At 44.2% G+C, this 20,459-nt stretch overlaps 1 protein-coding gene across 4 annotated transcripts; it reads left to right on the top strand.

The window, feature by feature from the left end:
* Window positions 1–6,023: 6,023 nt before the first annotated feature.
* LOC121586003 (E3 ubiquitin-protein ligase HACE1) lies at window positions 6,024–19,713 on the top strand. Of its 4 annotated transcripts, none has more exons than XM_041902406.2 (24): window positions 6,024–6,320; window positions 7,296–7,350; window positions 7,480–7,569; window positions 7,803–7,907; window positions 8,115–8,190; window positions 8,485–8,616; window positions 8,961–9,043; window positions 10,188–10,284; window positions 10,402–10,503; window positions 10,633–10,739; window positions 10,949–11,099; window positions 11,481–11,857; window positions 12,563–12,631; window positions 12,963–13,050; window positions 14,063–14,174; window positions 14,412–14,509; window positions 14,792–14,879; window positions 15,246–15,395; window positions 15,507–15,703; window positions 16,080–16,211; window positions 16,868–16,966; window positions 17,208–17,278; window positions 17,426–17,539; window positions 17,965–19,713. In XM_041902406.2, the coding sequence occupies exons 1-24, from the start codon at window positions 6,230–6,232 to the stop codon at window positions 18,065–18,067; spliced, it is 2,787 nt and encodes a 928-aa protein (XP_041758340.1). In that variant the 5' UTR covers window positions 6,024–6,229; the 3' UTR covers window positions 18,068–19,713. The 4 variants fall into 4 exon arrangements, with proteins under 4 accessions (XP_041758340.1, XP_041758339.1, XP_045080902.1 ...); XM_041902405.2 differs by having other exon boundaries at window positions 11,433–11,857; XM_041902407.2 differs by having other exon boundaries at window positions 6,313–6,364; window positions 11,433–11,857.
* Window positions 19,714–20,459: the final 746 nt, after the last annotated feature.

The following is a 20,459-nucleotide window of genomic DNA, read 5'->3' as shown; positions in this document are numbered from 1 at the left end:
CTGGGTATCTATTTAATTTCAGAATGTGGAATTTACATGAAAGGTGTTGCTCTCTTGTGTCATCTGGTGGTTGCTTGGGATTGAATCTCTAGGATGCACTAATCAATGCAGTGAAATACATAGTGTGAATAGTAAACCATACAATTCACAATCGAATAGTCTACATGTTTTTCAAAAAAGCTAGTCCTGTTGTAGGAAAGATTCGATTAAGATCAAAAGTTGTTTGATTATCCAACAGTGTTTGGGTAGCTATCAAGCATCAAGTTTTGGATGAAGAAGAATCTAAAAGTAGATTTAAAAAACAAATTAACGGATGTTATGTTTATGAAACTTAAATTCACAATAAGGGATAGCCTACCAGACTAAGAGTTTAAGGACAAAGGCTAGGTATTTCAGTAATCTGAATCGCAGAATCTGACAATAAAAACAACAACAATGTATTAAAATGTTTGCCCAAAACGATGTGTAACATCTAAGAATGGTACACATGTTTGAACAGCCATTTTTATAAAACACATTTTAAAAAAGTAAATGTACATTACAAAAATGACTAAATTCGTGAAATTCTGCATGAAAAAAATATAAATTTCTATATGAAAATGTTGTAAGTGCCAATATGTGTAAAAGAGAGAAAAGTACAAGAACAAGAACAAGTTCTGGTGCCGTTTTGGTTATCAACAATTATATGAACAAAATATTATTATTTCAGAGTTTCTGGAAGGATTTGAATTCAACTATCGAATATGGTCCTCTGTAGCTCAATTGGTAGAGCATGGCTCTTGTAACGCCAGGGTAGTGGGTTCTGATCCCCGGGACCACCCATACTTAAAAAATGTATGCACACATGACTGTAAGTCGCTTTGGATAAAAGCGTCTGCTAAATGGCATATTATATTATAACTCCTGGACATGGAATGGAAATGTGTGCATTGTAGGCCTTTCAAATACAACGTATTTGCTCTCTTTCAGATATAGTGCTCATTTTGATAAACCTGAACTAAATATACAATTTCTATCCTTTCCTGTATTAATTATGTCCTTAATTGTTTACTTGGTCCTGTTATTTTTTATGATTTTGTTATTTTTTATCTTCTAATAAAATGTTTCTAATGATGGGAATTGAACAACAGGTTGTTATCAATACACAAATGAATTCAGGTCTGATTATTACTAATTGATAATATCTGACATTTTAGCTCAAATTGTATTACTCTAATTAAAATAAATAGTAACAGAGTGAATTTTATGTTCTACTCCAAATGTTGATTTTCATAATTTATTGTAACTTTTTGTATAATCTACCTGGTTAATCTTTGGATTTATTATACTACTCATAATGTCTTTCTCTTGGTGCATTTTTTTTTATCACAAAGGTAAATGTACAATTTAATGGATAAATCTTTCAATTCATCAATTTTAAATCCTGTTTCCCACATTTTACTTGTTATTATGGCATATCGTTTTCCGTTTCACATTTGTTTACATTGAGACATTTCTGGCCTCAGACCTTATGCTAACACATAGAAAGAACATGCAAATCAGAATTTCTAATGCAAACCAAGTGTGATGGTATGAGATGCATGACATTTTTAGATGTTTTCACTGTTGGCTACACATTACATTTACATTTACGTCATTTAGCAGACGCTCTTATCCAGAGCGACTTACAAATTGGTGCATTCACCCTATGATAGCCAGTGTGACAACTACTTTACAATTTATTTAAAAATATTTTTCTAAATTTTTAATTTATACATTTTCGAGTATATTTATAATTTTCATTTGTTTTTTATATATTTATTTTTGTATTTTTGTGTAAAACTGGTAGCTGGATTACTTTTATACTATCCCAGGTATTCCTTAAAGAGGTAGGGTTTCAAGTGTCTCCGGAAGGTGGTCAGTGACACCGCTGTCCTGGTGTTGTGAGGGAGCTTGTTCCACCATTGGTGTGCCAGAGCAGCGAACAGTTTTGACTGGGCTGAGCGGGAACTGTGCTTCCGCAGAGGTAGGGGGACCAGCAGGCCAGAGGTGGAAGGACGCAATGCCCTCGTTTGGGTGTAGGGACTGATCATAGCCTGATGTTAAGGAGGTGCCATTCCCATCACAGCTCAGTAGGCAAGCACCATGGTCTTGTAGCAGATTCAAGCTTCAACTGGAAGCCAGTGGAGTGTGCGGAGGAGCGGGGTGACGTGAGAGAACATGGGAAGGTTGAACACAAGACGGGCTGCAGCGTTCTGGATGAGTTGTAGGGGTTTAATGGCACAGGCAGGAGCCCAGCCAACAGCGAGTTGCAGTAATCCAGACGGGGAGATGACAAGTGCCTGGATTAGGACCTGTGCCGCTTCCTGTGTAAGGTAGGATCATACTCTGCGAATGCTGTAGAGCATGAACCTACAGGATCGGGTCACCGCTTTGATGTTAGCGAAGAACGACAGGGTGTTGTCCAGGGTCACGCCAAGGTTCTTTGCACTCTGGGAGGAGGACACAACGGAGTTGTCAACCGTGATGGCGAGATCATGGAGCGGGCAGTCCTTCCCTGGGAGGAAGAGCAGCTCCGTCTTGCCGAGGTTCAGCTTGAGGTGGTGATCCGAGATCCACACTGATATGTCTGCCAGACATGCAGAGATGCGATTCGCTATCTGGTTATCAGAAGGGAGAAAGGAGAAGATTAATTGTGTGTCGTCTGCGTAGCAATGATAGGAGAGACCATGTAAGGATTTGACAGAGCTAAGTAACTTGGTGTATAGAGAGAATAGGAGAGGGCCTAGAACTGAGCCCTGGGGACACCAGTGGTGAGAGCATGTGGCGGAGACGAGGATCTGATGGTTCACAGTATCAAAGGCAGCAGATAGGTCTAGAAGGATGAGAGCAGAGGAGAGAGAGAGTTAGCTTTAGCAGTGGGGAGAGCCTCCGTGACACAGAGAAGAGCAATCTCAGTTGAATGACCAGTCTTGAAACCTGACTGGTTTGGATCAAGAAGGTCATTCTGAGAGAGATAGCAGGAGAGTTGGCTATAGACGGCACGCTCAAGAGTTTTGGAGAGAAAAGAAAGAAAGGATACTGGTCTGTAGTTGTTGACATCGGAGGGATCGAGTGTAGGTTTTTTGAGGAGGGGTGCAACTCTCGCTTTCTTGAAGATGGAAGGGACATAGCCAGTGGACAAGGATGAGTTGATGAGCGAGGTGAGATAAGGGAGAAGGTCTCCGGAAATGGTCTGGAGAAGAGAGGAGGGGATAGGGTCAAGCGGGCAGGTTGTTGGGTGGCCTGCAGTCACAAGTCGTAAGATTTCATCTGGAGAGAGAGGGGAGAAAGAAGTCAAAGCATAGGGTAGGGCAGTGTGAGCAGGACCAGCGGTGTCATTTGACTTAATAAATGAGGATTGGATGTCGTCAACTTTCTTTTCAAAATGGTTGACGAAGTCATCCACAGAGAGGGAGGACGGAGGGGGAGGAGGAGGATTCAGCAGGGAGGAGAAGGTGGCAAAGAGCTTCCTAGGGTTAGAGGCAGAGGCTTGAAATTTAGAGTGGTAGAAAGTGGCTTTAGCAGCAGAAACGGAGGAAGAGAATGTAGAGAGGAGGGAGTGGAAAGATGACAGGTCCGCAGGGAGTCTAGTTTTCCTCCATTTCCGCTCGGCTGCCCGGAGCCCTGTTCTCTGAGCTCGCAATGAATCGTCAAGCCACGGAGCAGGAGGGGAGGACCGAGCCGGCCGGGAGGATAGGGGACATAGAGAGTCAAAAGATTCAGAGAGGGAGGAGAGGAGGGTTGAGGAGGCAGAATCAGGAGATTGGAGGGAGAATGATTTAGCAGAGGGAAGAGATGATAGGATGGAAGAGGAGAGAGTAGCGGGAGAGAGAGAGAGTGAAGATTGCGATGGCACATTACCATCTGAGTAGGGGCAGAGTGAGTAGTGTTGGAGGAGAGCGAGAGAGAAAAGGATATGAAGTAGTGGTCGGAGACTTGGAGGGGAGTTGCAGATTAGTAGAAGAACAGCATCTAGTAAAGATGAGGTCAAGCGTATTGCCTGCCTTGTGAGTAGGGGGGGACAGTGTGAGGGTGAGGTCAAAAGAGGAAAGGAGTGGAAAGAAGGAGGCAGAAAGAAATGAGTCAAAGGCAGACATAGGGAGGTTAAAGTCACCCAGAACTGTGAGGATTGAGCCATCCTCAGGAAAGGAACTTATCAAGGCAAGCTCATTGATGAACTCTCCAAGGGAACCTGGAGGGCGATAAATGACAAGGATGTTAAGCTTGAATGGGCTAGTGACTGTGACAGCATGGAATTCAAATGAGGAGACAGATGGGTCAGGGGGAAAAGAGAGAATGTCCACTTGGGAGAGATGAGGATTCCTGTGCCACCGCCGCGCTGACCAGATGCTCTCGGGGTATGCGAGAACACATGATCAGACGAGGAAAGAGCAGTAGGAGTAGCAGTGTTTTCTGTGGTAATCCATGTTTCCGTCATCGGCAAGAAGTCGAGGGACTGGAGGGTGGCATAGGCTGAGATGAACTCTGCCTTGTTGGCGGCAGAACGGCAGTTCCAGATGCTACCGGAGACCTGGAACTCCATGTGGGTCGTGCGCGCAGGGACCACCAGATTAGAGTGGCAGCAGCCACGCCGTGTGAAGCGTTTGTATGACCTGTGCGGAGAGGAGAGAACAGGGATAGACAGACACATAGTTGACAGGCTACAGAAAAGGCTACAATAATGCAAAGGAGATCGGAATGAAATAAACTAAGCATCTGGGAAAGCGAGAGAGCGGGGCCTCCCTCACGTTTCACTGAAACACTCAAATATAACTCTCCCAACTTCCACTTTAGATTAATATACTTTAGTTAGTGTCTGGTCTGTTAGCAATTTTACCAAACAGACTAGTTCTGTCTCTTACCTCTAGTTAGCATCTGGTCTGTTAGCGATGTTACCAAACAGACTAGTTCTGTCTCTTACCTCTAGTTAGCGTCTGGTCTATTAGCGATGTTACCAAACAGACTAGTTCTGTCTCTTACCTCTAGTTAGTGTCTGGTCTGTTACCGATGTTACCAAACAGACTAGTTCTGTCTCTTACCTCTAGTTAGCGTCTGGTCTATTAGCGATGTTACCAAACAGACTAGTTCTGTCTCTTACCTCTAGTTAGTGTCTGGTCTGTTAGCGATGTTACCAAACAGACTAGTTCTGTCTCTTACCTCTAGTTAGTGTCTGGTCTGTTAGCGATGTTACCAAACAGACTAGTTCTGTCTCTTGCCTCTAGTTAGTGTCTGGTCTATTAGCGATGTTACACATGACTGGCACCATAGTTTGAAAGCTCTTCATTGAGAGTCACTGGAGGGTAAAGCGTTGTCGCCATTTTGTTCAAGCATGCCTCAACTTTAGGTTCTGGTTCTAGCTACCCACACACATTATGCATGTCTTGGAATACAACTCCATGTTTTCAATTCTAGTCTCACAATCTTTTTTTTGTCCAAAAAGCCATATTAAACAAGTCACCAGAATAATATGGGGTAGAAAGGTGTGAAGCCTAGAGAGGTTTACTACATGTTGGAAGTTTGAACTATAGTTTCAAACTGATGTTTTTCTGAAGACATATCAAACCTGAAAGTTTCATGCAAGTCCAATCCATTTAAGAGACCATGACCATATGCACTGTGAAGCAGGGGTGTCTGTCAATGCATTCATTCAATACAAATAAGTTGTCAGATAGAGTCTACACAGATGGCACCAATTAATGAAATGAAAAAATGAACAATTTAAAGCATTACAAGAATAATATCTTAAACACATGAATTATTAGCCTTTTTCATATAATGGGATTTATGGCACATTAGTCAGATGTCTATGGTTGAAACACAATACACATTCTGACAAAAAAACATATATAAACCGCATAATTCACTAAACAATATAGAGATATTATAATTTGATGATGACTGAATCAATCAATGAACCGTAATAAAATACTATGAACTACACATATTTTACACTGAAAACTACAGTACCCAGACCGCATTGCCTTTGGACGTAATAAAAACAGGAAGAATGGGACTTCACACAAGAAATGTTGCTGAATGAATCAGAGGGTAGAGAGTGAAAAAGGGGCAGCCTAATGTAAATGTTGAACCACTTCATTTCTTGGCGGCTCGATGGATGACATCGAAGCCAGAAGTACCCTTTTAGTGGAAAAATAATCGCGCTCGAGGCTTTGTATCCTCGATTTTGTCCCTGGTTGTTGGTACACCTATGATGGAACGGGCGATGGAGCAATTAAACGTACAGCTGAACAGGCTGACCCGCTCCCTGCGTCGCGCCAGGACCGTCGAGCTACCGGAAGGTATAGCCTATCGACCCAAGGACACAAATAATCGACAGGGCATAGTATGAAGCTTTAGCTATATCTATAACATACTGTATATTCATGCTAATAAATATAGTCATTAAATGTTTGAATTACAGTATCATCTGACAGTTTGTCAATAACAAGGCGGAAGCCAGCAACCTTTGAGGGCATTAGACATTTCCCTGTCTACGGACTGGATGCTGGATAGGCTATTATTCTAACCATATAATAGTAATAAAATGATACGAATCTAGTGAGACCAACTGATACATACTTTGTTTCATGATACAAAAACGAAGGAGTGACTGAAAGATGTCATGGTCATATAAGCCTAGTGGTGACATAAAGGAATTGGTTGCATAGGCTGCAGATACATACAGACCTGTCAGTAAATAGACTATTCAGACTGTCTGAGTTCAGTAGGAAGCATAGTTGTTATGGGAGATGATCCCCTGCTCCATCGTTGATTACTGTATTCTGTTACCTTTCTTCTATTGATCCAGAAGTGCATGTTAGGGAATGTCTGTTGTGTAACTAACAACACCATTATATTACCACTGTACTCGTGTCCATGTCTGACAACAGCAACAACATTACCTTTGAGTTGAACTCAAGATCTAATGGAGTAGGAAACAGAAATGTGTTTTGTCTTGTAGGGGAAGTGCATTCTTGAGTCTGAGGCGCTACATTGTACAATCCTTTTTGACAGCCCTGCTGATAGTGTCTGGTTTTAAGGAAGTACAGTCACTGATAGTGGATGTACATTAGTAGTTATGACGGCCCTAAGTATACACAGAGAGCTCTGCCTTAGGAGGTTAGAACTAAGAATACTGGACTCACTGTTTGATTACACAAACATGTAATTGTTCAGTGGCTAAATGACATGATTTTAGCAGAGGAAGATCTTTGTTCTTTAATTTCACAATTATCAATGACACTATTATGACACAATTATTGCTCCCCTCACAGACAATGAAACCGCAGTCTACACACTCATGCCAATGGTTATGGCTGACCAGCACAGGTATGACCATATATGTGTGTGTGTGTGTGTGTGTGTGTGTGTGTGTGAGATAGAGAGAGAGACAGTGGAAGTTGTCAACATTGGTTCCTTGTATATTAATTATCTGACATGTCTGTATTGTCCCTGAAGGTCGGTTTCTGAATTACTCCTCAACTCCAAGTTTGATGTGAACTACGCTTTCGGACGAGTCAAGAGAAGTCTACTTCACATTGCTGCCAAGTAAGGAATGTTTACATTTTTATCACTGATTGTTCTAATTGTTCCATTGTTTTGTTGGAAACCAACCTCGCCAGCGTCTATTTTTATCACAGTGGTGTGTCTGATGAAACTCTGTATCCGCTGTGATGTGTGTGTGTGTGTGTGTGTGTGTCTGTGTGTGTCTGTGTGGGTGTGTACTCTACATCTATTTGTGTATTGTGGTGCTTGTTAACGTGTTGGTTATTGTGTTGTAGCTGTGGATCAGTGGAGTGCCTGGTCCTACTGCTAAAGAGAGGAGCGAACCCTAACTACCAGGACATCTCAGGGTGCACTCCTCTGCATCTGGCTGCCAGAAACGGGTAGCATACTGTACATAGATATTACTGCACACTCACTATATACTCTGCTGCCCCCTTTGGTAGGGAGGCAGAATACACCTTTACATGGAGATCACAGATCCCTGCCAGCCCAGTGAACATGGTTTGGTGATGTTGATGATAGTGAGGATGATGTTTAGAGTTGTATATCTGATACTTAATGCCCCCCCTCATATTTCCTCTCTATAGGCAGAAAAAGTGTATGGGCAGACTACTAGAATACAATGCAGACGTGAACATCTGCAACAATGAGGGACTGACAGCTGTGAGTATCACTATGAAGTCATGTGTATAGACAGACCAGTACTGCTGTTAAATTCTTGTCATAACTCAGGGATGTAGTGCTAATAAAAATGGTGAACGCAGGCCAAGACTGTGTACAGTAAATGCCATTCACACAATAAAAAGTTGTGTATACAGGGTGTACTTGTGTTTATGCTTTATTACATTCCTCCTCTTCCTCATCCTCTTCCTCCTCTCCTCCTTCTTTTCCTTCCTTCCCTCCCCTCCTCTTCCTCTCCTCCTCCTCCTCCTCCTCCTCCTCCTCCTCCTCCTTTAGATCCACTGGTTGGCTGTGAACGGGAGGACTGAGCTGCTTCATGACCTGGTGCAGCATGTGACTAATGTGGATGTAGAGGATGCCATGGGACAGACCGCCCTCCATGTAGCCTGCCAGAACGGACACAAGACTGTGAGTAGATAACACGCATATATCAACCAAGACCTGTATGGAAATACCAACATTTCCATAAAATGTCCAATATTCAGTATACAGTGTTCATCATAGACACAAGACGGTGAGTGTACAGAACAGGTGTCATTTTTGATATCTCAGTGGTTGTAAATGGATTGTGTTGATATGGAACCTTTACCAGTGTTGTTATATATTCAAGTTTCAAAGTGTATTAATGATAACTTCATGATAAGTTCCATCATGAATAACATGATGAATACCAGACAGTAGTGTGGATGATGAGTGCGTCTCCTCTCTTTCCTCTTCCTCATTGGCCTGTGTGTGGTCGATGACGTCATCAGACGGTGCAGTGCCTGCTGGACAGTGGAGCGGACATCAACAGACCTAACTGCTCTGGGGCCACACCACTCTACTTCGCCTGCAGGTCACTACATACACTAGTACAATAACGATGATGCAATACTTCCTCTCATCCTTCTTCCTATTGTCCACTTAGAATTGTAGATGGAATATAAACTATTCTTTGTAATACATTAGCTCGGCAACTGAAATGCAAACGTGTTGTTTTGATTCAGTGCGGCTGTAAATATATATTCTACGGCATTGTACAAGGCTATTAATTGGAGGAGGAGGAAGCTGGGGGATGGAATATGAAGAGACCAAAGAACAGTGATCACAGCCAGACAGCTGTTCAGAGATATGTCCCAAACTTCAGTAGCACACTCCTATCCCTGTCAGTCCTCTGATGGTCTCTATGCAGCCTGTCTCATTCAGATGATAAGAATAGCGCAAGGAAACTCATCCCTCAGCTTCAGAGGGAGAATAATGAGGTTCCTATTAATTCAGAACATGACAATGACACCCCAGCCTTCCTTTGAGTGTATTAAGCTCTGCACGCGCTCGCACACACAGACACACACACAGACACACACACAGACACACACAGAGGAGGAGCAGGGCTGGAGGCTGGAGTGACACTATCCTTCTCTGATCTTTTGTTTTGATTATGTTTTACTTGTACATTAGTCAGGTCCCATTAAGGAGGCTCTATTTGAAAAGCACTGTGACTAGAACAATTAGTCTGTAATGAACTGTGGATAAATGAAGTGTTGTTTTACAGTCAACTGACTGCATCACAGAGTATATCAGTCTGAATGAAGTGGCTGGTCCACCAGCCAATGTGCCTGTCTGGTGAATGAAATAATACACTGGACATCTTGATTTTGTACAAGCCCTTCTCAGATCTCCAACCCTGACTCCAGCCTTCTATTGACCACCTTCTCTTAACGTTAACTCTTATCTTCTGAATTGTCATTATATATTGTTATATAGAGTTTAAACCTTAACCAACACTAACTCTATATTTTGTTAGAAATCTGTGTGTGTGAGCCTTAGTCATAGTGGATAGAGTGTTAAAGTTAAGTCCATTACCATTTGTAGGTACGATGATATACATTGACATTTCTTTACGATAAGACACAATCTCAGAAGTAAAAAGGAGTAGAGAGCAATGTTAAAAACATACAAGAATACATTCAATACATTAAAGCCCTACTTATGTCCCTCAGCCACGGTCAAAGGGACACGGCACAGATCCTTCTCTCTCGAGGGGCTAAGTACCTACCCGACAAGAATGGAGTCACCCCTCTGGATCTGTGTGTACAGGTGAGCATTACCATGACAACACATGGCTAATATAACAAACAAGCACCCAGAAAACAGCATTTGTCTGTCTCTTCCCCATTTCTGATCCCACTGTGTTGGTGTGTGTGTGTTGTTCAGGGTGGTTATGGGGAGACGTGTGAGATCCTCATCCAGCACCACGGCAGACTGTTCCAGACACTCATCCAGATGACGCAGAATGATGACATCAAAGAGAATATGGTACATATTCTACTGTCTATCTGTCTCACACTGTTATTAGAGCAATGACTAGGTCCATGTCCACACACCTATTTTTCTTTTAGAAAGTGCTTGTAGGCATATTTTAACTGTGTTTGTATCTGTGTGTAGCTCAGGCAGGTTCTAGAGCATGTTTCCCAGCAGAGTGACAGTCACTACCAGAGGATCCTGACCAGTCTAGCAGAGGTAGCCACTACTAATGGACACAAACTCCTCAGGTACACCCTCTGCTAGACTAGGCTCCCAGCCAGACCTGAGGCAAATGGAAGTGCACTTTATTTAGTTTCTTACTAATTTCTCTGGAAGAATGATGTTTATTCAGTCATTACAATGCAATAAGCATGTAACAGCAACTCCACTACCTAAACGCTAGTCATTTAGGTCGAGGTCTATTCTATTCCTTACTCACTGTCAGTCTCCTCTCCAGTCTGTCCAGTAGCTACGAGGCTCAGATGAAGAGTCTGCTGAGAATCATCCGGATCTTCTGCCATGTCTTCCGCCTGGGCCCTTCCTCTCCCAACAACGGGAATGACATGGGATACAACGGGAACAAGACGCAGCGCAGCCAGGTCTTTAAGGTCAGTATGGGGTTAGTACTGAACCTGACTTCAGATACACACAGAGATGTAGTACATTGTGTGAATCAGAAGAGGGCATTGAGAGATTGTTCACCATCTCCTGATCACCTGATCCATGACTTGTCCTGGTGCATGACTTTGAGTGTGTTTGTGTGTGTTTTTGTGTGTCAGCATCTACCCCTCTCTTTCTTTCTCTTCCTCGCTCTCTTTCTCTTTCTCTCCCTATTTCCCTCTCTCTCTCTTTCTACGTCTGTCTGTCTTTCTCTCTCTCTCGCTCTCTCCATCCCTCTTTCTCTCCCCTCTCTCTCTCCTCTCTCTCCTTCACTCACTCAGTCTCTTTCCTTGCATCCCCGTTTCCTCTCTCTCTCTTATTTCCTTCAGCCATTGGAGTTGCTGTGGCACTCTCTAGATGAGTGGTTGGTGTTGATCTCTACAGAGCTGGAGAAGAGCCACCAGGACCCCTCCAACCCTTCCTCCTCAGGGAGCGAGATCGCCTCCCTCCTCCTCAAACAACGCGGTGAGGTTGACTCCGCTTCCACCTCCACCCCCGCCGTCTTCACGGTGGCACCCTCGCTGCCCCCCTCCATGCCCCTACCCCCTTTGCTGGACCCAGAGGTTGACAAGAGGACCCCGGAGGTTGTTATGGAAACGCCAGAGGTATACGCGGACGGAGAGGATGTCATCTCTATGACGGCCAATCGGCTCAGCGCGGTGATCCAGGCCTTCTACATGTGCTGTTCCTGTCAGATGCCACAGGGGTGAGAATGCTGACCTCTGACCTCTAACCCAGGGATGGCAACTCCGGTTCTTGGGAGGCCTGAGTGTCTGCTGGTTTTCTCTTTGGCCCGGCTCTTGATTGCACTCAAGTGCACACACATGATTTTAAAGATCTATATCGGCCACTAAACGACAGTCAGTGTTCCTCTCATAATGTTCTAGTTTCACAGAGATACTTTATGTAACTCTTCCTCCTTCAGATCCCCTCTGTGTGAGTAGGCCTGGGAAATAATGGAGCTTTAATGTCTCTCTCCATACACACACACACACACACACACACACACACACACACACACACACCCTTTCCTCGCCCCTGGCTAGATAATTACATTTTAATTAGATCATTAAACTCATCCTAATTGAACGCTGAATAGGAGCCACTGTTATTGGCCCTATGCTGCTGTAGGAGAAGAAGATGGCTGTGTTTGTCTTTGTGTTTCTCCTTCCCAGGCCTGCTCTTCATTAGCTGATAGCCTGGCTGTTCCCCTGTCAGGGAAACACTGTTTCAATAATGCAGGTTATTGTTTTTTGGAGAGGGATCAGATCCACTCATTATAATAGACAGATACTGCACCACTTATCTCTGTGTTGTGGTCTTCTGAAACACAGCTCCTGGTTATGTGGTGAGTGTGTTCATTCTTTTATTATCTTGCTCCCACTGTGTTTCCTTGTCTTTCCTCATCCAGAATGACGTCTCCTCGTTTCATAGAGTTTGTCTGCAAGCATGACGAGGTGCTCAAATGTTTCGTAACCAGGTGAGTCCTTTGACAGGATCTTAAGTTTCTGTTTCTTACCAGACACTTCTTATCAATCTCTCTAACTTAACCTGTCATTTTTCTCTCTCTCTCTCTTTCTCTCTCTCTCTCTCTCTCTCTCTCTCTCTCTCTCTCTCTCTCTCTCTCTCTCTCTCTCTCTCTCTCTCTCTCTCTCTCTCTCTCTCTCTCTCTCTCTCTCTCTCTCTCTCTCTCTCTCTCTCTCTCTCTCTCTCTCTCTCTCTCTCTCTCTCTCTCTCTCTCTCTCTCTCTCCATCTCTCTCTCTCTCCATCTCTCTTTTTCCTTCCTTCCCTCTATCTCTCTCGCTCTCAGGAATCCAAAGATAATCTTTAACCATTTCCACTTCCTGTTGGAATGTCCGGAGCTCATGTCCCGCTTCATGCACATAATCAAAGGCCAGGTGAGACCTGTGATTGGCTTGTCTATCAGTCAACTTCCTGGTTGTGTATCTGCTGTAGGCAAGGACATACAAGGGCCAAGACAAGCTTTCTCTCCCTCTCCCCCGCCCTTTCTCTATGTCCCCCTCTCTCTCTATGTCCCCCCTCTCTCTCTCTCTCTCTCTCTCTCTCTCTCTCTCTCTCTCTCTCTCTCTCTCTCTCTCTCTCTCTCTCTCTCTCTCTCTCTCTCTCTCTCTGCCTCTCTCTCTCTCCCTCTCTTTATGTCCCTCTGTAGTTCTCCCTCTGGGGACTCTGTGGCGAGTGACTTTGAAACGCCCGTGTCTCCCAGGCAGGATCATTTAACAACATTATTGCCATGGCGATAACACTTGTCTTAAGTTCCTTTATATAGCTTCATAAATTTTAAGTGCCTGCTCGAAGTTGTGTGTAGTGTTCCACTCTCACTCATATTTGAGCTGAGGACGGCGTGGCAAGCCTCGTTACCTCTGGATTATATCCCACCTGGGAATAAGAGTCCCTCGTTTTAATTACAGATTTTAACCTGTAGAAGACTATTTCATCTCCACATCTCCCTCTCAGTACGCACAGGAGCCCCAGGGGAAAATCTCTCTCTCTCTCTCTTTTCTATCTCTCTCTCGCACTCTCTCTTGCTCTGTCTCTGTCTCTGTCACTTTCTCTCTCCCCAGCTCATCTCTCATCGCTTAGAGAGAACAAAGACGTTCAACTATTATGCAAATATAAATGCCACTCTTCCCTCTCTGCATTTTTCAGACACTGTATTTCAACACTTGAGGCTTTGGAGCCATAGGTTTAGACACCGTCTCAGAGTTGAAAGTGTAGAGAGAGATAATGCATTTTTGGGAAGTCCTGTGGCTGGTATTTAGTTAGGATAATTGTAAGACATTATAAGGGGTTTATACATGCTTATGAAGTCTTGTAATACATTATAACTGCATCATAATGCACTATACCTGCAGGCTGTAAGTAAAGTGTTATTTTTTCTTCCCCTCGCAGCCCTTCAAGGAGCGGTGTGAGTGGTTCTATGAGCACCTATTGGCAGGACAGCCAGACTCAGACATGGTCCATCGACCTGTCAACGAGAACGACATCCTGCTAATCCACAGAGGTACCCAGCCTACACTGACCCATCCTTCATACAGTATAACCCATCGTTCCTGTCCACTTTACAGATAACTCCTCCTGTACAGCTAACCCCACTGACCATCCTTCATACAGTATAAGCCATCCTTCCTGTACAGCTAACCCCACTGAACATCCTTCATCCCCAAATGTCTTACACTCCACCCAGTAATGTATCAGTATATCTCACTTTCTCAATATGTTTCTTTCTCTTTTCTCTCAGAGTCCATATTCAGCAGTAGCTGTGCGATGGTCTCCAAATCGACCAATGAGAAGCTCAAACAGGGCATCGCCGTACGATTCCATGGAGAGGAAGGAATGGTGGGTATTATCAATGTCTGTCTGACCTGGGTTTAAATAGTATTTATTTTCTTTCAAATACTTTAGTTTAGCAACTCTTGATTGAACTTGCCTAGCGCAATGGAAACAATGGAATAGTTCCCCAAATGCAAAGGGAATAGGGCATAATCTCAAATTGACCCATGCTTAGTCCTAGCAACACTTTGCATTATTAGTGCAGTATACAGGAAATAGGGTCCCATTTCAGCCCGTGCTCAGTGTTAGCAGTGGACCTTTAGTTGACCTGTGACCTTTGTGTTCCAGGGCCAGGGCGTGGTGAGGGAGTGGTTTGACGTCCTGTCCAATGAGATCGTCAATGCAGACTACGGCCTCTTCACCCAGTCAGCGGACGGTGAGACACCTTGCGGTTGGCTGATGTTTGTTTGTGTAAACAGTGTTTTTTTACTGTAATTGAGGGTGTATTTTCCTCGCTCACGGTTTAAAAAAATTTTTGTTACCTTGCATCATGATCCAAATACTTTGTTCGTTAATGATATTTTTGTATGCCTAGCTGTATATTGTGACTGGGATGTTTGCCCCTCTCTTCCCCTCTCTTGCGTCAGAATCCAAATACTTATTCAGGATAGGTAGGTAAGAAGATAAAAACTTGACTGGTATTTGTTTGTTTGTCACCGTGTGTCTGCCTGTGTGGTGTGTGTGTGCACATCGGTGTGTGTATCTCTGTGTGTGTGTGTGTGTGTGTGTGTGTGTCTCACAGGCACCACTTTCCAGCCCAACAGTAACTCGTCAGTGAACCCTGATCATCTGAACTACTTCCGGTTTGCGGGTCAGATCCTGGGGTTGGCTCTTTACCACCGTCAGCTGGTCAACATCTACTTCACCCGCTCCTTTTACAAACACATACTGGGTAACACACACACACACACAACACACACACACACACACACACACACACACACACACACACACACACACACATTCTATAGTGGGTTGTTAACATGATGTAATGTGTGTCCAGGCATCCCAGTGAGCTACCAGGACGTGTCGTCCATCGATCCAGAGTATGCCAAGAATCTGCAGTGGATCCTGGACAACGACATCAGTGACCTGGGACTGGAGCTCACCTTCTCCGTGGAAACAGATGTGTTCGGAGCCATGGAGGAGGTGCCACTCAAACCTGGTGGGACTAGCATCATCGTCACCCAGGACAACAAGGTGAGCCAGCCTATCACAGAAGGAGGATCTGAAATGTTTTTTTATTGCTCTCAACATCAACTAGGTGAGAATAGCAGATGATTGACAGGTCAAGCAGAAGAAAGTTGCAATGTGATGTAGACTGCTCCCCCTGTATTCTCTAACACCTATGACCATATATGATTCATATGTCATGTGTATATGATGTGCGTGCTTGCCTATGTTTGACAAAGTTATTTTGGAATTTGAGGATGTAGTACCACAGCTGGCCTGCAGGTGGTAATGTTCTGTAAGGAAGACGCCTGTGAAACGAGATGGTGTTAGAGGGCTGCCCAAAGATCAACCATACTCTACGTAGTGAATGTTCCCTATATAAACCTCTCTCTCTCTTTCTCAGGCGGAGTATGTCCAGTTGGTAACAGAGTTGAGGATGACTCGAGCCATCCAACCCCAAATAAATGCCTTCCTGCACGGGTTCCACACCTTCATTCCCCCCTCCCTCATCCAGCTCTTTGACGAATATGAATTGGTTAGTGTCCTCGCTTTTCCTCTCTTCTCCTTTTGCCTGTGTTCAACTCCCTTCTCCTCACCTCTCCGTACCTCTTTCTCTGCTCTCACCTCCTCTTGCCCATTCTCTTTTATTCTCCTCCTTTGCTCTCTGCTCTCGCCTGCTCGCCTAGTGGGGTCTGATGTCTGATGCAGGGATTGATTGGCCTTGTCTGGCTCAGGGGTGTCAACATGATGTTGGGGTCACCTTGAGGCCCCTCGCCCGGCTCAGATCAGATTTGTTTCAGTGTGTGTCGGCAAAATCCATGTCCTCACTAGTCCCTGGATCGATAGGGTGCCATGGCGATTATCTGGCCTGCCATGTGTTATTGGACATGTGTGTGCAGGTACAAGCCTCAGTCACACGGTCACAGCTCGCCTGCTGACAACACTCAGACTCAGTGGGGAGGAGAGTTTAGCTCTGCTCTGTTTACAACTGAACCACCCGTGTTCAGTTGCGTTAGAAAAACACCCTTGTGTCTTTGTCAACATGATTTTGAACAGAAGAAGCACTAAGTTATGTTTTATAAGTCTGTTGTATATGATACATGTGTCCTGACTGCTACTCCATTTATCTCCCTCTCTGTGTCTGTGTGGGTGTCTGTGTGGGTGTCTGTGTGGGTGTCTGTGTGGGTGTAGGAGCTGTTGCTGTCTGGGATGCCAGAGATCGATGTGCAGGACTGGCACAGGAACACAGAATACACCAGTGGCTATGACCTGGAGGAACCTGTCATCCAGGTGAGTTAGCGCTGACCGGGGAGGACTCTTTTTAATGTAACACCACCTCATCAGAGAGGAGGACCCTTTTTACTGGAACTCCTCCAAATTAGAGAGATGTACCACAGGCTTGGCTGATCCTACAGAGATCTTAACCCCTCCTCCCAGGCTGGCTTAGTGTTTTAAAGTTGATTCTCTTGTCAGATTCTCTTATCTCACAGAGGTTTTCATTTGGTTTAATGTGGATTCTCTTGTCTTGTAGTGGTTCTGGAAGGTGGTAGAAAGCCTTACCCAAGAGGAGAGGGTCCTACTGTTGCAGTTTGTCACTGGCAGGTGAATTTCTAATAGTCAGTGTATGTGTGTGTGTGGCATGTGAGTTTCTTACAGTAATTCCCTCAAGGCCATTGTAAGATCTGATCAGTGATCAGTCACTTACTCTCACTCCTGGCCTGTCTAATTCCTCTCTCATGTCCCTGTCAGCTCTAGGGTACCTCATGGTGGCTTTGCCTTTCTGATTGGAGGTAGTGGCTTACAGAAGTTCACTATTGCCTCTGTACCATACACATCAAACCTACTGCCTACCTCCAGCACCTGGTAAGGACCGCACACACACACACACACACACACACACACACACCACACACACACACGCGCATTGTCACTCACACATGAGAGAGAGATGCATGCTGACAGAAAAAGCACTAGAGGGCAGTATGGTGCCTCTGTCTCCTCTGCCTCTGGAGTCGTGTGTGTGTGTGTGTGTGTGTGTGTGTGTGTGTTGCTTTAGTCCACTGGTATAGAAGAGAGGGAAAAACAGGGAGGGGTTTCTGCATGTTGGATAGAAAGGACAGGTACTGCAGTTCTCATCGCTGTAGGTCTTTGCTTTGGGAGGTAGAAATCACCACTGTACTGTATACAGCAGCTGGATATGATATGAGACATAATGACATGCCATCAATCTGCAGTGAACTACAGGAAACTACATTGACCATGATCCTCCTCTCCTGCTCCTCCCACAGCATCAACATGATGAAACTCCCAGAATACCCCAGCCAGGAGGTCCTGCGGGACAGGCTGCTGGTCGCACTGCATTGTGGGAGCTATGGGTACACCATGGCATGACGCTGGCGGCAGCTGCATCTCAGCGGGACTCCTCTGGCCCATGCCCACGAGAGTGTGTGTGCGTGTGTGTGTGTGTATGCATGGACATGGACACATCAGTGCAGGGAATCCATCCAACTCTTCCTAATCCAAACATCTTTCACCTATCTGTGGCAGTTTGTTTTAGCTTGGTAGATTATATTCTACGGACAGAGCTAGGTATGATTTTCATAAGATAAGATAACAAGCTTACAGTCATTTCAACCCAATTGAAGGCAAAGGAAATGTGATACCCCTGATTTCACTCTGAACTGCCAAAAACATGTTACCATGGTCACAACAACAACTCTACCCAGACCTCTTATCCACTACAGACTGGCTGCACACATCACTCTCACAACGTGAAGCCAGTCAGCTGGGCTCAGTGTGTCTGTCGTCCTTTTAGTCTCCTTTGACATTCTTCTCCTGTAACGTGGTAATATGGAATAATCTGGTTGGTGTGTATTTCAAAATGTCACAGTCTATAATTACCCTAAGTGGGTGTGGCCAGGTGGTTTTACATGTGTTTACCAGGGAGGTAGTTGTAAGAAGGTGGTGAAGATGCTGGCCTGCGAGTAACAAACACCAATGCAAAAAATGCTAATTTGGCCTAGGAATAGGTGCATAAACTCTAATGAATAGAAGCATTAACGGTGCTTACAAACGTTTACCCCCCACTACAGTACATCCCTGACCTTCACAGCTGCCTAACCACAACTCCCTCACCCTATAAGTTGCATGTCTCATGTGGCTTTACTTTGTGAGATTCTTCAGTTTGGTGTCATTCTGTTGTATTGGAATGTGTTAGTCTGTCATCTGCAGCTGTATCTCTGTGTCCTTGTAGTGATCATCAGGGCCCAGTTTTTCAAAAGTTATCTATCCGGATTTCGCCTATCAGATAGGATTAAATGCATAGAAATAGAATGAATAGAACGGACAAATCATTGACTTCTACTCATTCTATTTCTATGTATTTAATCCTATCCGGATAAGAAAACTTTTGAAAAACTGGGCCCAGTAGTCGGTCATCCCTTTCTATGGTATCTGACTGTCAGGACTCTGTGTGCGTCCCAAATGGCTCCGTATTTCCTATATAGTGCACTACTTTTCACCAGAGCCCTATGGGCCCTGATCAAAAGTAGTGCACTATAAAGGGAATAGGGTGCCATTTGGGATGTAGCCTCTGTTTACCATGTTGTATTTCTCCCAGCTCAGTCAATTTAAAGGTTAGAGGAGCACTACAGTATATAGAACTAAGTGAAAGGTTTGGTCAGCAGTGCCAAAAATAAGAGCCAGTTTTATTTTGATTGCTTTTTGTTTTTATCCTACCTGAACATTATGGTGAAACATGTTCTAAAAAGGGACAGAATCATATCATGACTTGACATATCATGAATGTAGCTAAGGAATGTTTAATTCTTGGTCCTTGATTTAAATTACTCTACTTCTTTACAATGATGTGGGAATGTAAATACTTGTTTATATTTCATATTATTTATCAGTATTGTTTTAAATGTAAGACTTGTTTTGCAATTGTAATCAGATAATGTTGATGTTTATTGTATACAGAGCCTTTATAGATATTTCTGCAAATTACTCAAAACATTAAAGTATGTATTTTACCATAAACATAATACATTGTTTAAACTTTGAGATTGTATGCATCAACGCCCCACCCCCATACACAAACTGTTAGTGAGTGATTGTGGGAGAGCATTGAGCAATGCACAAGCTTGTGTGAGTGAGGGCATGCTGGTAAAGTGCATAGTGGGTGGATTTGTGTGTGTGTGGCTGGACATATGTGCCCTCAGCATGTGCTGTGTTGGTTCACAGGCTAAGATCAGCAGGGCTACCTGTGCTAAACGGTTTCCTCAGCACTCTCCCTTAAACACAACCTCTGTTCCATCTCTCTCTCTCTCACACACACACACACACACACACACACTCACCGTGACCAAAGCCACATTCTAAACACACAACATGTTCTGTTCCCCATAGCAACGCTGCATCCTCCATACAACCTGCCCTTCCAAACTCTAACTTAAACCATGGTTCACCATGGCAACGCCAACGTCTGGTTGAGTACACACACAGGCAACGCAGCACGGACAGGCCTGGGCTGGCTGAGACATGTGGACCTGGCATATGTCCCCCTGACAACCCAGAGAGAGAGAGCAGAGAGAAAGGAAAAGTGGTTGGATATGTCAGTAGAACAGAGAGGGAGAGAAAAGGTGTCCACCACATTTTACCACATACTTTCACCACACTAACATGCGCTCTCATTATTCACTTAATGTAATTAGCTAACTATTCATCCTCACCATCCAGTCTCCTCCCTGGACCTGTGTGACACATTCAGGCGATAACACAGGAC

Source organism: Coregonus clupeaformis, chromosome 15, assembly GCF_020615455.1.
Source record: "Coregonus clupeaformis isolate EN_2021a chromosome 15, ASM2061545v1, whole genome shotgun sequence".
Lineage (NCBI taxonomy): Eukaryota > Metazoa > Chordata > Actinopteri > Salmoniformes > Salmonidae > Coregonus > Coregonus clupeaformis.
This window is presented reverse-complemented; position numbering and strand designations above follow the sequence as displayed.